Raw genomic sequence first — 14,121 nt, 5'->3', positions numbered from 1 at the left:
TATCACTTTAATCGAAGAATAAACTTTACTGATAAAAAATAAATAAACAATATCATTGAAGTATGGTGGTAGGTAAGCATTTTTTAAAAAAGTTTTTAAAATCTTTAGCCTCATAATTACTTTTATTTTTTATAACTTTTCCTTTTTGTTCTTTGATTAATAGTTTGCTTATTAAAGATAAATAGATATTACAATCAATTTAAGTTAAATGGTGTGCTACTTGAACAAATTTTTTATAAATGAAAATAGCCATCATTAGGGTCTGTGACATCTAAAAAATATTAATTAAAAGTTAATACAGAAAAATACTCAAATGAAATCAATGAAGTAATTATGAAATGTTAGGTACATGCTGATGTGTGTACCATTTAGCGTTTGATCAACCCTTATACTTAACTTTATAAACTGTTATAAACTTTATATAGTTTTTTTAAGGAGATTATCTTATGAATTAAATTTTAGGGTATGCCTGGTCGGTCTCAGTCTTCAAGAGATATGCTGAGGCAAGAAGCTAAAATGCAGGAAATGAATGAAGAAGTTAGACGACGAGAAATGAGAGTAACATCTCCTCAACATAGACCACCGGTAATTTCATCACATCTTTATTTCTTTTATGTGATCAAATAAGTACAAAGTTTCAATTTATATGTCTGATTAAATTTATATTTTCTGAAAATTTTAGATGGGAGGTATTGGTTCACCAATTCAAGGATCACCCTTAAGATGTGTAGGAAACAGTAGCGGTAGCGGTCCTGGAAGTGGCTATAATGATGGTGGTTACTTGCCACCGACATCAAGAATGCCCCAGCAGTCTGATTACTCGGAAAGTCCGCCCCCTCCACCGCCACCGCCAACCTCCACACACCCACTCTATCAGCCCGCTCTTAGGCTAGATTCCAGGTAAGCCTCTCAGGTTTCTTTGGTCACTTAAAAAACATTCTAAAAACTGTACCGTTACAAACAAAAACTATATCATTGCAAGCAGATAATTCACTACAAAAAGTATTTGTAGATAAATACGTTGCTCTTAAAGAAAGAGTAGTACTCGATCTCTTTCTTGTCTATACTTAATGACTCAATGAAAAGAATGTTAGAGAATGCATGAGATAAGGTATCACTGAGAAAAATAGAAGAAAAGAAAGCCTTCTGAAAAGAGAATGAGTGTTGAGAGATTTTGTCGATGAGTAGGTGCTAAACTATCATTAGATTAACTATCAACAGTTCGCATTTATCATCTCTAGATGTAGTTCCAAAATAATTTGGAATTAATTATAACGGCAATTTCTTGTAAGACTTTACATTAGTAAAGCTTTCTAGAAATTTTTGAAGTTTATTAGTTGAAAGCAAGCATTATTCAGCTTTAATTAACAATTATGTATGGAAATAATCTATTGATAATTCATTGCATTTTGTAGTTTACAATTTTATTATAATATTATGCTATCCTCACAATTTAGTACGAGTTCTTGTTATAAAAAGTATTGTTCAAATTTTCTTGATCAGTAATTTTATTCACAAGGTTAACTAATTTTAGATTTGTGGCCATAAATTACAAATGCCTTCTCATAAAAAAAAAAAGTTAATTAAAACAGAATGTTTTTTCAATCCGTTTATATGTTAAATGTCTCATTTTTTATTTATTTATAGATACTCAGCTAGCGTTGGGGATCCTCCAAGAGGTAGTTACTACCCTGCATCTCCAGGCACCCAACAGTCTAGACAGTACTATTATGTCGGATCTAATCCATGGCAAAGAGAAGAAAGAGAAAGGGTTAGTTTTATTAAAAAAAAAAAAATTGTTATAATTTTTATTCATTTATTTTTTGACTAGAAAATTAGTACATTCTGCAACCTAATTTCAGTTAAGAAAGAAAACTAACGTTTGCCTTTTTTGCACATTTCTTTTGCAGGAGGCAGAAAGAAGACGAGATGTAGTAAGGCACTGGAGGGATCAGCAAATAAGTGAATTGATTAACTTACCACAAAGAAATGCTCAACAAGAAGAGCATTTGCGTGCATTAAAACTTGAAAAAGAATTTGAGAGAAGAGCTGAAGAAGAAGTTGAGGAAGAAGAAGAAGAAGATCAGGTGAAGTATAATGCAATTTTAGTTTCTTTAATCGGCAATGTTGTCGCAACGCATTTCTTCATTAATATTGTGGTAAAAAAGGATTAAATATTAAGAGAAAAGTTGCAGTTAGTAATGTGTCTTTTACCGTACCGGTGAACAAAGCTGAATTCAGGTGTAGGGGCTATAACATAAAAAATGTGTTTATCAGATTGTTTTACAATGGTTTCTTGGGTATGCGGGTGTGCTGGAAAATGAAGAAGCGTACAAGCTAACTAAACATAGCTCTTGGAAGTTTCAGACCTAGCACCACTTTATAAGGCTAAAAGTATTGATTTTGGGTGAATATCGAGGTGCGGTCTTAAATAAAAACAACTTTTTTGCTTTATACCAACGTTTCGGTAATTTTTACTACCTTCTTCAGGGTCTGTACAAAAGGAATATTACACTAATATAGATAAACTTGAAAAAAAAAATTATAATGTCTTTCCAAATTATATTTATTATATTTATCTACTTATTTAATTTTATGTTTTAGAAATAATTTTTATTTATTTATTTTATTTTTATTTTTTTTGGTTTTCATTTTTATCTATATTAGTGTAATATTCCTTTTGTACAGACCCTGGAGAAGGTAGTAAAAATTACCGAAACGTTGGTATAAAGCAAAAAAGTTTTTTTAATTTAAGACCTCACCTCGATATTCACCAAAAATCATCTATCAACAACGGTCGAAAAAACCATAACCATCGCTAAAAGTATTATTAAGAGTTTACTTCTTATATACAAGAGAACATTTGTCCTTAAAAATGCGGCTGGAAAAAATGGTAGTTCTAAAAATATGGTCCCTAGAGTAATCATTAAGATGTCTACCTACAAATACCGCGAAATCAATTCGTAGCGTGTTGGGGTTTTTCACTGGTCTGTAGTAATTTGCCAAACATCTAGCATTTTGGCGGATTTAATTTTAGCGAATCAAACAAAAAATTATTTTTCTGCAGTCTTCATTTTTTCTTAATACAGCTACTTTTCCTTTTTTATGTGAGCATTTGATGTATTTATTTCCATACTGATTTTCTTTTCTTTTTTTTTTGTTAACTTAAGCAGGAAACGGCAGAAAGAGTTCAAGGATTGTTGAGAGTAGCTCAACAAAATGATGAAAGAAGATCAATGAGAACGCCTCAACCAAATAACCAGAGTGCTGCCAGTCAAACATTGCAGATTGCTGCTTCGCAAGTTCAAAACCCTCAAGTGAACGGCACTAATACTCGTTCTACCATTTCATCTTCTGGACCTACTTATACGCAGTATGTAAAATTTATTGCTTTAGAATAAAATTTAAAAATTATATAAATATTCAGCAGAAAATTATTCATTATATTTTTTGTTTTCTTTTTTTTCCAGTGCAAGTTCTGAAGAAAAAGCACGTTTGCAAAGACTGAAAGATCTGAAAATGAAACAAGCCGAAGTGGAAGCTGAAAGGCTTAAGAAAAAGGTTTAGTTTATTTGTATTTCCGTAGATCTGGTTTGGATTATTGATGCCAACTTATTTCAGTCTTTTTCACCTCATTGCAGTCTTCATTCACTGTTTCGAATTTTTTATATTTAGCTTTTTTTTATAAGTATCTCTTTTTTTATTTCTATTTATCATTACTTCAAAATTTTGCAAAACTTGCATTAGGGCCTCTAAACTAAGATCGTATGATAATGCGATGATCCTACGTCAAGACGAGAAAAACCCCAAGAAAAAGGCAAAAACTGTATTGACAGTCAATATTAATTGACATTAATAATGGACCACGTTATTAAAAATTTAAATTAAATAAATATGTTGGCGATTTCATTATTACTTTCTCTTACCCTTCTCGCAAGGAAGTAGTGCAATGATGGGATCTTTTATATTGAGTTATCACCGAAAGTACATAAAGGGCAGTCCCGGAGGTGCTTCCTCTTACTACAGTGCAATTTCTCTTATTTAAACGCTACTCACATGTTTAATATGAGTGAGAATGTAATTTAGGGTTAAAAAGAAAAAAAATCTTGACCGAAAATGTGAATTGTTTAGATGATTTCTTTTAACCTTACTTTTGCCTTTAAGAACGGTGCTTTTCATTTAAATTCTTTCCATCGACGTCAAAGTTTCCTAAACAGCAGTTGGTGTTGTTCGGAGTGTATTGGCGAAAACCAGGCATTCCGAACATTGAGATAGATAGATATATAAATACACAAACTTTATTATTAATATTCACAATAATTAAAAACATGCCAATGTGTAATCACATAACAACCTTCATTATATAGTATAGGATGGGAATGATAGAGAATGCAGGGAAAATAACTGGAAAAACCGGCTTTTATTTTTTTGTGTCTGTAGGGAATGAAGTATCGTAGGAGTCTATGTGGAGTTAGGATGGCAATCTAGAGTAGAAAGGAGTTTCAGCAGATGGTTTTGGATAAAGGAGTATACGGGAATTATGGAAGATATCTCATGAGAGGGTGTTGATTGTAGTACGGCGAGGAGAGTCAGTTGCAAGTCTGAGAAATTTGTTCTTTGTTGTCTGGAGTTTCCTGACGTTAAGTCCAGGCTAAGCAGGAGTAACATTGGTAACATCGACCTGTAGAGGAGGAATTTGTTCTGTACAGTCATCTTCGAGTCTCGCGATAGTAAAGGAAAGCTTGTAGTCAGCCTATCGGAGTTTACTTTGCCCTGAACGTGTGTAGTAAAAGTGAGATTGTAGTTAAAAGAGAAACTTGTCTTGGAATCTTAGTATTTTTGTCTAATTTGTCGGTTGAGGTCTTCGTTTAGTAAAGAATATGGCGTTAGTCTTCTCATGGTTGATTTTGATTTTCCATTTAATGCAGTACTTAGTTTTTCTATAGCGAGAATAAGTTGTTGATGATGGTATTGATTCTCCTTGATGACGAACATTGAATATTTTTAATTAGCTTGTGGATCTTACCTCTATACGCCACCACCGAACCACCAAGATGATCTAGGCTTTACAACCACCAAATATATCCATTATATCAGATTGTCGTACAATTGTACGGCACTATCAAAATCGTTTTCTGAGTCTGTCTGATTTTGTATATGTCCTGATCACTTTAATGTACTGACATAAAATACTGCAAGATAAATCACCGATTTACTAATCTGAATATAAGTTACTAATTTCTTAAGAGGTAACCTCTTTCTATGGTACATAAAACAATGTCTTTCAGAGGTTAATACAAAATTTTTTTTGCCTTTGTCCAAACATGTAATCAGTTGAGGGCACTTGCATTGTTAAACACAATTTTTATCTCTGTAAAACTTGATTTAGTTTAAATTCTTGGTATAAATTAATCTTTATTGACATTTCAGCAAGAGGAAGAAATGAAGAATCGCTCTGATATGCAGCCAGTGTCTTCCTATCAAGCGGTAACTTCTCGGCCTACCGTTAATCAAAGCAGTGCAAGCATTAGAACGACATCAAATTTACGTTTGGATAATCTTGTAATCAATACACCATCTACAAATAACAGCAGCAATTATCACAATAATAATGGATATAGTACCAGCCAAGTTAGCCCTCCAGGTAATTTTTGAAAACTCATCATTAATTTAAATAAACCAATAAATTACATTAATCGATAGTTAGTCCAAATAAGAGATTGTTTAGAGAGTTTAATAATTTCTTCTCTGCCAAAAATTTTGTTAAAACATGAGAAGGTGGTTTTCAAGAAATCTGGTGCCGCAGTTTTTCATAAAATTCATGTTTCATACTCTAATCTCTCAGGGCTTTATTGTGTTCGGCCTTGTCTTAGAAAGAGACTGATCTTGGCAAATCCAAATTTAAAGAATTGTCTAACGTTTACATGTAAAGAGCGATTTTGATAACATGCCCTGAACCTTTAAATTTTGAACAAGTTGAGGTATTATCGTGGGACTTAAATGGGGCCCTGCTTGTAAGAAATTTATGTTGAGTATTGAAATCTAGAACGAAACAAGGGAAGCTTGCAGAACTACAACTTTAAATATTAAATAGAATAGAACATTTTAATTAATGAGTAGGAAACAAAATTAGAAACCAAGTTGTATTGCTCTTCTTAGTAGGTTTGTAAAGCACTTACTAACTGATATTTAGGTAAAAGAAATACGGAAAAATACAAAATTCAAAAAACTGCAAGGTCGCTTGATCTCACCTTTTCCAAAATTACTCAACTTAGGTCAAGACCTAGTTAGTGAAATGAGCTGAAGTGGTGTTGCAACGCGTACTGAAAAAAAATAATATACGATACTACTTATACAGAATTTTCATTTAGCAATTTGCTTTAGGAGAATGGCTGTAACTTTGTAAATTGATAATTACTTATTCAAAAGATCATAATTTTACCTACGTAAAACCCCCTGAAAAAAATATGCTTTACTTTACTTAAATTTATGTATTTAAAAGTAAATAAGCATGAAGTGTTACTTTCTTTCGTATTCCCTTTATAAAATTTTTATGTCATGAAAAATTTAAAAAGTACACCATTTATATTGCCATTTAAGCGAAAAGTAACATGAAATTTTTAGGGTTCCATTTGAAATTTAAACGAGCTCAAATTAAAATTAATATTGTTAGGCATGTTGATAATGAAGATACTGCCTTCTACTGTACAAATTTCTCTTTTTGTTGACTTCTGAATGGAAGTACATATGCATTTTCATAATGTAACATTTATCTATGTTAATGCAATAATAAAAGTAATAGAGGCCGAGTAGAAATTGGTGTAGGTAGGAAGAAGTTTTAAATACCAATTTAAATTTTCTGTAACTGATTAGAAAATGTTTTTCTTTTGGAATAGGTAGCTAATAAATCACTTATAAGATTTATTTTTTGTATTTATCCAAGTAAAAACTTCACTTTTAATTAAATTAAAAAACAAGTTTGATTTACTTTAAGCTTTAACTTAAATTTATTGTCCGTTTTAGGTCAGAGATTGGATCAGATGGTAGGTGGTATAAATGCTCCCCAGCCACCAGAACGTGGTTCATCTTTTGCCGTAATGTCACAAGCTACGCAAAGCCAAATGACCCGGACCCCAACAACATCTTCCCCACCGACTAACACAACCACATCAACTCCAAGTTTAGGTACTGCAAAGAGGGTATCCTTCCAAGATCCTCCACCACCACCGCCTCCAGTGAATCCAGCTCCACCACTTGATAATATAAGCGAGGATCCTAATGTTAGTTTTACACTTCCATAATGTTAATCAAAATGTTTAATTTGTATATATGTAATTAATAATATTAATAGAAATCTATAAAAAAGTATAAATCATATACGTTACATATCTTAACATTATTAAATTGAGTTCAATTTTCTAGATTTTTTTAATTAAAAGAAAAATGAAATGAAATTTTATAATTTCCGCTTCTTTTGTTCAAGACAATTTATTCGTCAATTAATAATAAAGATATTTAACTAATTGTATCGATATTTAGTGATCTTAATGTATTTTTCAAAAATTTATTTATGAATATGAATATTTAAGAATGATTTCAAGACCTTGATAAAGAAAATTTAGTTTTTACTTAACCTGAAATGATAAAGTAATAACTGATTGTCTATAATCGAATTATTTGGCATTTCAGCATTTCATAAATGAAGCCGAGAATCTGCTTGCATCTCCTACTAGTCCAGATAGTACACCATTTACAGGAAATACTCCAGGAGTTATCGGAGCTCAGGAAGTTTACAGGTAATTTTGATAAATAAATTATTCATTATTTTTTTCATCACTTATTCTTAGAGATGTTTGATGAATTTAAAAGTAAAGTTTTGCTGGAGGTGCGAAAACGTTCACCTACCTAAAGAATACTTGGGCGTGATTTGTGTGACAACTGTAAAAATCAATTTCAGTATCTTCAAAATGATGTCTCTTTAAATAGCACCAGGGGTTTCAACAAGAAATGTCTATTTAATAACCAACAGAACCATTTATTATTATTACTATTATTCTTATTCTTATTGCTATTATTATTATTATTATTAACTGCTTTTATTGCATTGCTAAAAATTGATAAAAAGGAATTTTCGAAAGTTTTATGGGTCTGAAGAAAATTTGTTAGGGTTAATTGAGTCGTTTTGCTACGGCATGTGTACTTTGCTTTTGCTTAGTCACGTTTTAAGGGCTGGGTCTGCCTTTTCACCATTTATCTAGGTAGAGAAACCCTTTGCTGAAATTCAAACTTACTCTTATTTGCTCTATAATTGTAAAAGTACTTCTGAAAAGATGTTTAATTCAAAACAGCAATATTCAGACAATACACTAAGTGGCATTAATAAACAAGTGGTTTGTATTTTTTTCAGGGACCCTCGTACTAAGCGACTGGCAGAGCAACAGCATCAAAAATTGCTGTCAAATAAAGGTAGTGCAGTGCCAGAGAAATTGAGTTTTAAAGAAAAAATGAAAATGTTCGCAATGGAAACAGGAGAAGATGCGACACCAAAAGATAAAGTGAAAATCTCTAGAGCACAACGAGATATTGATAATATCGGATCCCCCACCACTCCAAATAATAATACAAGTGCACAAGGAAATTCATAACAAAATCCATCATCTTTCCTTTTTACCGCAGTAAAAAATACTGAAATACATTCGATTGCTTTATAAGTTCAGTGTGTATAAAAAGTGGTATGCTAGATTTATAAAATAAAGGACGTAAACATGATACTCATGGGTATTTAGTAAACAAGCTGATACATGCATTTTTATTCAAAGAATATAACGCGTTCAGCTACAAATGTAATTTTTTTTCTGTTCAGTTACATATCACTCACATTATGTACATATATATACATTACAACAAAAGCAATATAGTAAAATGTATAAAAAATGAAAAAATAAAAAGTAAATGATAAGCACACCAATGTACAGAGTTTTAGCTTAGGTAATAATCAACATGTAAACTGGTGACTTACGACAAATATAATTCAATTACATAATTATATGCATGTTTACTAAAAATAATCTATATGCTTATTACATAGTATTAAAAAAAGTAATAAATATATTTTGTTAAATATTATAATATTTTCTAAGTTATCATTGTAAATCATTGTTTTGTTTTTGAAATTTTAAAAGTTAACTTGAAATATTATTTTAAAACGTAAGAAACGGAGAAAAGAATGGTTACTAATTTTATAGAATTAGCAATTTGGGCCGTCCATCTTCGAAAGGCATTAAATCTATTTTTATATTTTACCGAAATAGAAATGTAAACGTGTGGGACTCAATGATGCAATGCATTTATTTACAATGAACTATTATATATACATCATTTGCTCTCTTTTTAAAAGAAATTTTTATTGTCTTGATATCAAGAACTGTACATGTTATTGTAATTTAATGTAAATATCCTTTTTCTTGTTAGTAGTTACTGCTATTAGCTCGCAATTACTTTATCATTATTGTTGATTGGCTGAACATTTAAAACATTTAACTGCAATAAATTAAATACTATAAATAACCATTTTAAGGGAGCAATAATCAGCCTACATTTTTTTGTATTATATTGTATATTATGAAATTTGTTGAAGATATTAATCTACTATTGTTTTTTCTTATATATAAATGTACATGTAAAATATAATACATGAAAATGACTATGAAAACGTAAAAACAGTTATTAAAATAAAATAAAATCAGCATTGCAATGCAGGTATGTATTTGATTTTATGGATAAGGGATTAGATTTGTATTATTGTTAGATATTATTTAAATGTGATATAAACAAAATATATACGTATATAATATATAACGTGTTACTTTCAGAATCCCTTAAAAAAATAATCTGATTTGAGGTTGGTGTGCATCGATTTGTAGAACTGTTAAATAAAACTTGGAGAACTTCAGTTCAGTCGAGCTTTATAGGTACAGATTAATTTCAGCTTTGTTACAAGACATTAGATTGAGAATTATACTTTCTAAATAATCTTAAATTATAAACGATTTTTGATTTTTAAAACATCAGCCAAAAAATATAAACGGTAATGGTATAGGATTCGTTAGGACTCTTAAAAAATTTATAGATACCGGCCGATTTTGGGAAAACAAAAACTAAAAATTTCTTATTTTTTGGCTGATAGAATGTTATTCTCAGGGGATTACAACATTAGAGTGGAAAGAAAAAACTATAAATATAGAAGTAAAAAGTAAAAAATAAAGTTTCAAAGGGTGTCTTCAGTGTCTAAAGTGTGCTTAATTGGCAGACAGAGTATTTAAAAAAGTGGGAAAAAATGTAAAAGACATTAGTGTGATTTAGTATTTGTTTACCTAAATCGGCTGACAGTCAGTTATTTTTTAGGAAGAGTTAAGTCGTTTCTTGGATTAAAATGTCAAAAAACATTAGCCTTTGTACAAGAAACCCACTAAGGGATTGTAACACTGCACTCCGACCTTTCATTTGCATATTCAAGTTATAGTATGTCATACGAACAGAAAGTGACCGCCATGCTGGATAGGATGCCACCTTTTCTGAAAACAGGTTAATTATCATTTAGAATATTTCTGTTTAGGCTCGTTCTATAGTCAGTGCAAATTCGTAACGATCCCTCTGACTTTACCACCAATACTTTAATTGTCTGCAAAATGGTCTGAATACGCGCTTCTGCAACATTTATCCTTAGGAAAAGCAAAAGGGTGGTTAGATTGGTGAATCTCTTTATTTGTTGGTCACCTGAATTCTTTCGGTCCTTAGACTGATACTTCTTAAGTTTTCTGACTGGATTAATACTGCTCTCCGTGTTCGAAATCCTACAAACTATTGTATATATTGTATGATAAAATTAAACGGCAGAAATAAATTTGCCATAGATCGATCATATTCTCAATTAGTACATTTTGAGGAATCATCATAAGGCTCGCATTAGATTCATTTATGTTTTCAAAGGGTTTGGACCCACGAGACAATTTATTTTGTTGAGCCCAAGTACTATTGCGAGGTTCAAGGTAATAATCAATAAGAAGAATATTTTTTATTTCATAAAAATTGGTTGAACATGGAAGTAGTGGAATATAAAAAAATTCCTTTTATAAAAGCAATTTTGGAGGTCAAGATATTAAGAAAAGCAGTAACTTTTGTTAATTCGCTCGAACAATGTCCAGGAGATAGAAGTTACATATATCAAACCTATTAGAGAAGTGTTTCTAGGTCACCGATATTTTTTTCAATCAGTTAGTTTCAGATTTTTTTTTCGTGCATTGTTTATTTATTATTTCTAAAGATATTAATTTTTCTTATTTTTATTCAAAAATAAAACAATAAGAGTTTAACTATAGTTAGTCATTTAGAGTTAATTTAATGAACTCTGGTTTCATTTATTTATTAACTGCCATGTGATATAATAAATTATTATATTCGTATGATTACATATGCATATATTTCGCTGTTAGAACCTAGTAAGTATCGCTTGTGTTGATCACAACTATTCGAATGATATTCGTAGTTCCTGCAATTTCCTGTGTAGAAATGATGAGTCCGCAGTACATTTTTCAGAGCATAGACACATCGGTTTCCGGCTAGCATTCTTTGCCTTAATCTCAACTATGACTTTATTCTTGTTCGTACCTTGGTATTTAAGGTATTTGTACTAAACGATTGTTTGAAATGGCTTGATGCCCGATCCGGATATTTCGTATCACAGTGTCTTGCCCCGTAGTTTCTATGTATTTAGTTTTGTCTAGGTTGATTTCCAGACTCAGCCTTTTTGTATTTCCTCAATCTCCTGCAGCGCCCTGGACTACATCGTACAATAATCTGAATAGCCCCTTTGTTGAAAAAATTATTTTATTATTATCATTTCACGAATCAGATACAAACAAATGTATACAAGATTTGGGTAAGATTTACACCTGGCTTATATAAGGTTTGTATTAACAAATTAACAATTTTTTTATCTTCATTCATTTACTTACCAAAGAAAAAATTTTTCATTCTTTCTGGGAAATTTAATTTGCCTCTGATTTCGGGCAGGCTCTGTGCGGAATGCATTAAATTACGAATTAAAAGAAAACTAAAGCTTTTACAATATTAATTCTGAGGGATTTAACTCTTGCGACTGCACTGTCACGGCTGATGATTTTACCTACCACTAAGATGTATATTGTTGAATATTTTATTGTTGGCTTTGTATTTCTCATTAATTCAAAGACTTTTCTGACCAACTGTTCAGTTTTTTGTGCTTCTAGAGCATCAACATACTAGTTAGTGCATGTATTTTTCAGCTAATCTTTATTTCTCTAAAGCGAGAATTCCTTATCTTGATAAGCTTTCTTCTTCGATTATAATATGGTAGAGATGTTTACTACAAATTCTTTCTTAGACATCCTCCAGGTGTTTGGAAAGAGAAATCACTTTTCATTTTCTTCATACACCTACAATATCATAGCTAAAATTACGTCTACTACAACTCTACATTCAAGTGGAAAGTATCAATGCTGAGACGAAAGTAGCTTTGATGACAACTTGAAACAGTAATGAAGAAACGAAGAAACAGTAATATCTCCTTAAGAAAAATTAATCATATAGGCTGGATGGATAAATAAGATTGCTGATTCGTTTGATCAGCATAAGCTTTTATTACTTTTATTTAATATTAATGAAACATGCAACAGACGCAGATTGTCGCAGTTCAAAAGGATTTGTTCAGAGTCTAATGCTTTATTTAGACTTGAAAAGAAATGGAGGAGAATGGAGCTCAATCTAAACTTTCGTAAACCTTGGTTATTTGAGCGTTTTTCAAAGACTGCTTGAATAATAAAAAATTTTATAGTATAATGTAGTATATTATATAGCAACCTTTAAATTTTATTAAATACACTGTAAAAACAGAAAAAGTAAAGTAGAATAAGTTGCATGATTACATACAAACAGAGTGGTTACTTAAGTAAAAAGATTTTTCCACCATTCAGCTGATGTAAAAAGTATCGCCAGCTTCTTTTGTATTCCAAATATTATGTACTCATGCTATTTGGAAGAATATTAGAAAGATTCATTTTTTGTCCTGGTTTATAATTTTAGCAATTTTATCGGCTTACGCCATGAAAGGAGTCATATAAATTGTTCACCAGCATTTTCCCATTTGTCCCTCACTGCCTTGTGAAGGCCAAGTTAAACTAGCTAATCCATAGGGATCTCCTTGCTCCAAGTCAAACAATCACCTCCTTGAAATCTTCAGATAGACTGCCATGAAGTTTATTTAACACCGTTGACCCGCTAATATGATATTGACTGTACCAAACACCTTCTTTGTATGCATAAGGAATAAAAAGGCTAGAGAAGTTGAAATTTAACGATGCTAAGGATACTTCAGATCTTTGAAAGAATAAATTCTGCGCCAGATTCAAACGGTTTTTCTTCAAACGTAAAAAATAGGGTCTCTGTGAATCTGTTGTTGCGAAAACCACTTTTGTATTCTTTATTCTATTCTATATTCTATCTGTATTGTCCATGCATATGTTTACTTGTTATTAAAAGCATTTATCAGTTTTTCTGAGTTTTTTTTTTTTTTTTTTAAATACCTTCAACGATTGCCTTTAAACTTTGCTGTGGTATTTTATATACATATGTAAGGCTATTATAATTTCTGTATGAAACATTAAAAAAAAAAAAAATTGAAAAAATTAAGAACACTTCAGGAAGTGGGGGTAGGCATTCCTCTAATGCTCTGTTTCTGTAAATTTTACCGTCTCACCACCTGTATAATATTAATAAGAATCAAAAGAGGAAATAAATTTCTATACTTCTAAAGATCAGAGCAACTGAATTTTCACTGCCTTGAATAGATTTGTCAGATTTTGAGATTTTATCAAAAACAGCTCCTACGAAGAAAGTGATGGAAATCAACAAACAATGGTTTTATTTAGGTTTTTATCTTTGAATTAAACCCCATTTACGGCAGGTTCAGATTTAAGTTGAATGCCAGGCGATTCCAGCGCTTCCTAGCCGGCTATTAGAATACTCCCCCTGCATTTGTCGCTTGTCCACCCTACTTCTTTGCTACCATCTTTTTTATTATTGTAG

At 31.1% G+C, this 14,121-nt stretch overlaps 1 protein-coding gene across 14 annotated transcripts in view; it reads left to right on the top strand.

The window, feature by feature from the left end:
* Nucleotides 1-9,853, top strand: part of cno (adherens junction formation factor afadin) — a 382,542-nt gene extending 372,689 nt beyond the window's left edge. For 12 of the 14 annotated variants that reach the window (XM_074115014.1, XM_074115007.1, XM_074115023.1 and 9 more), the window contains 10 exons: nucleotides 463-585; nucleotides 683-900; nucleotides 1,648-1,771; nucleotides 1,911-2,087; nucleotides 3,171-3,373; nucleotides 3,471-3,561; nucleotides 5,431-5,644; nucleotides 7,024-7,280; nucleotides 7,690-7,796; nucleotides 8,408-9,853. In XM_074115014.1, coding sequence (XP_073971115.1) covers nucleotides 463-585; nucleotides 683-900; nucleotides 1,648-1,771; nucleotides 1,911-2,087; nucleotides 3,171-3,373; nucleotides 3,471-3,561; nucleotides 5,431-5,644; nucleotides 7,024-7,280; nucleotides 7,690-7,796; nucleotides 8,408-8,645 — 1,752 coding nt within the window. In that variant the 3' untranslated portion in view covers nucleotides 8,646-9,853. The remainder of the gene's footprint in view (nucleotides 1-462; nucleotides 586-682; nucleotides 901-1,647; nucleotides 1,772-1,910; nucleotides 2,088-3,170; nucleotides 3,374-3,470; nucleotides 3,562-5,430; nucleotides 5,645-7,023; nucleotides 7,281-7,689; nucleotides 7,797-8,407) is intronic. The other 2 variants (XM_074114979.1, XM_074115084.1) reach the window with 1 other exon arrangement.
* Nucleotides 9,854-14,121: the final 4,268 nt, after the last annotated feature.

Source organism: Rhodnius prolixus, unplaced genomic scaffold (assembly GCF_049639745.1).
Source record: "Rhodnius prolixus isolate KJV_2025 unplaced genomic scaffold, Rpr scaffold_1, whole genome shotgun sequence".
Classification (NCBI taxonomy): Eukaryota; Metazoa; Arthropoda; class Insecta; order Hemiptera; family Reduviidae; genus Rhodnius; species Rhodnius prolixus.
The sequence above is the reverse complement of the archived record's forward strand: the minus strand, read 5'-3'. Positions and strand labels throughout refer to the sequence as shown.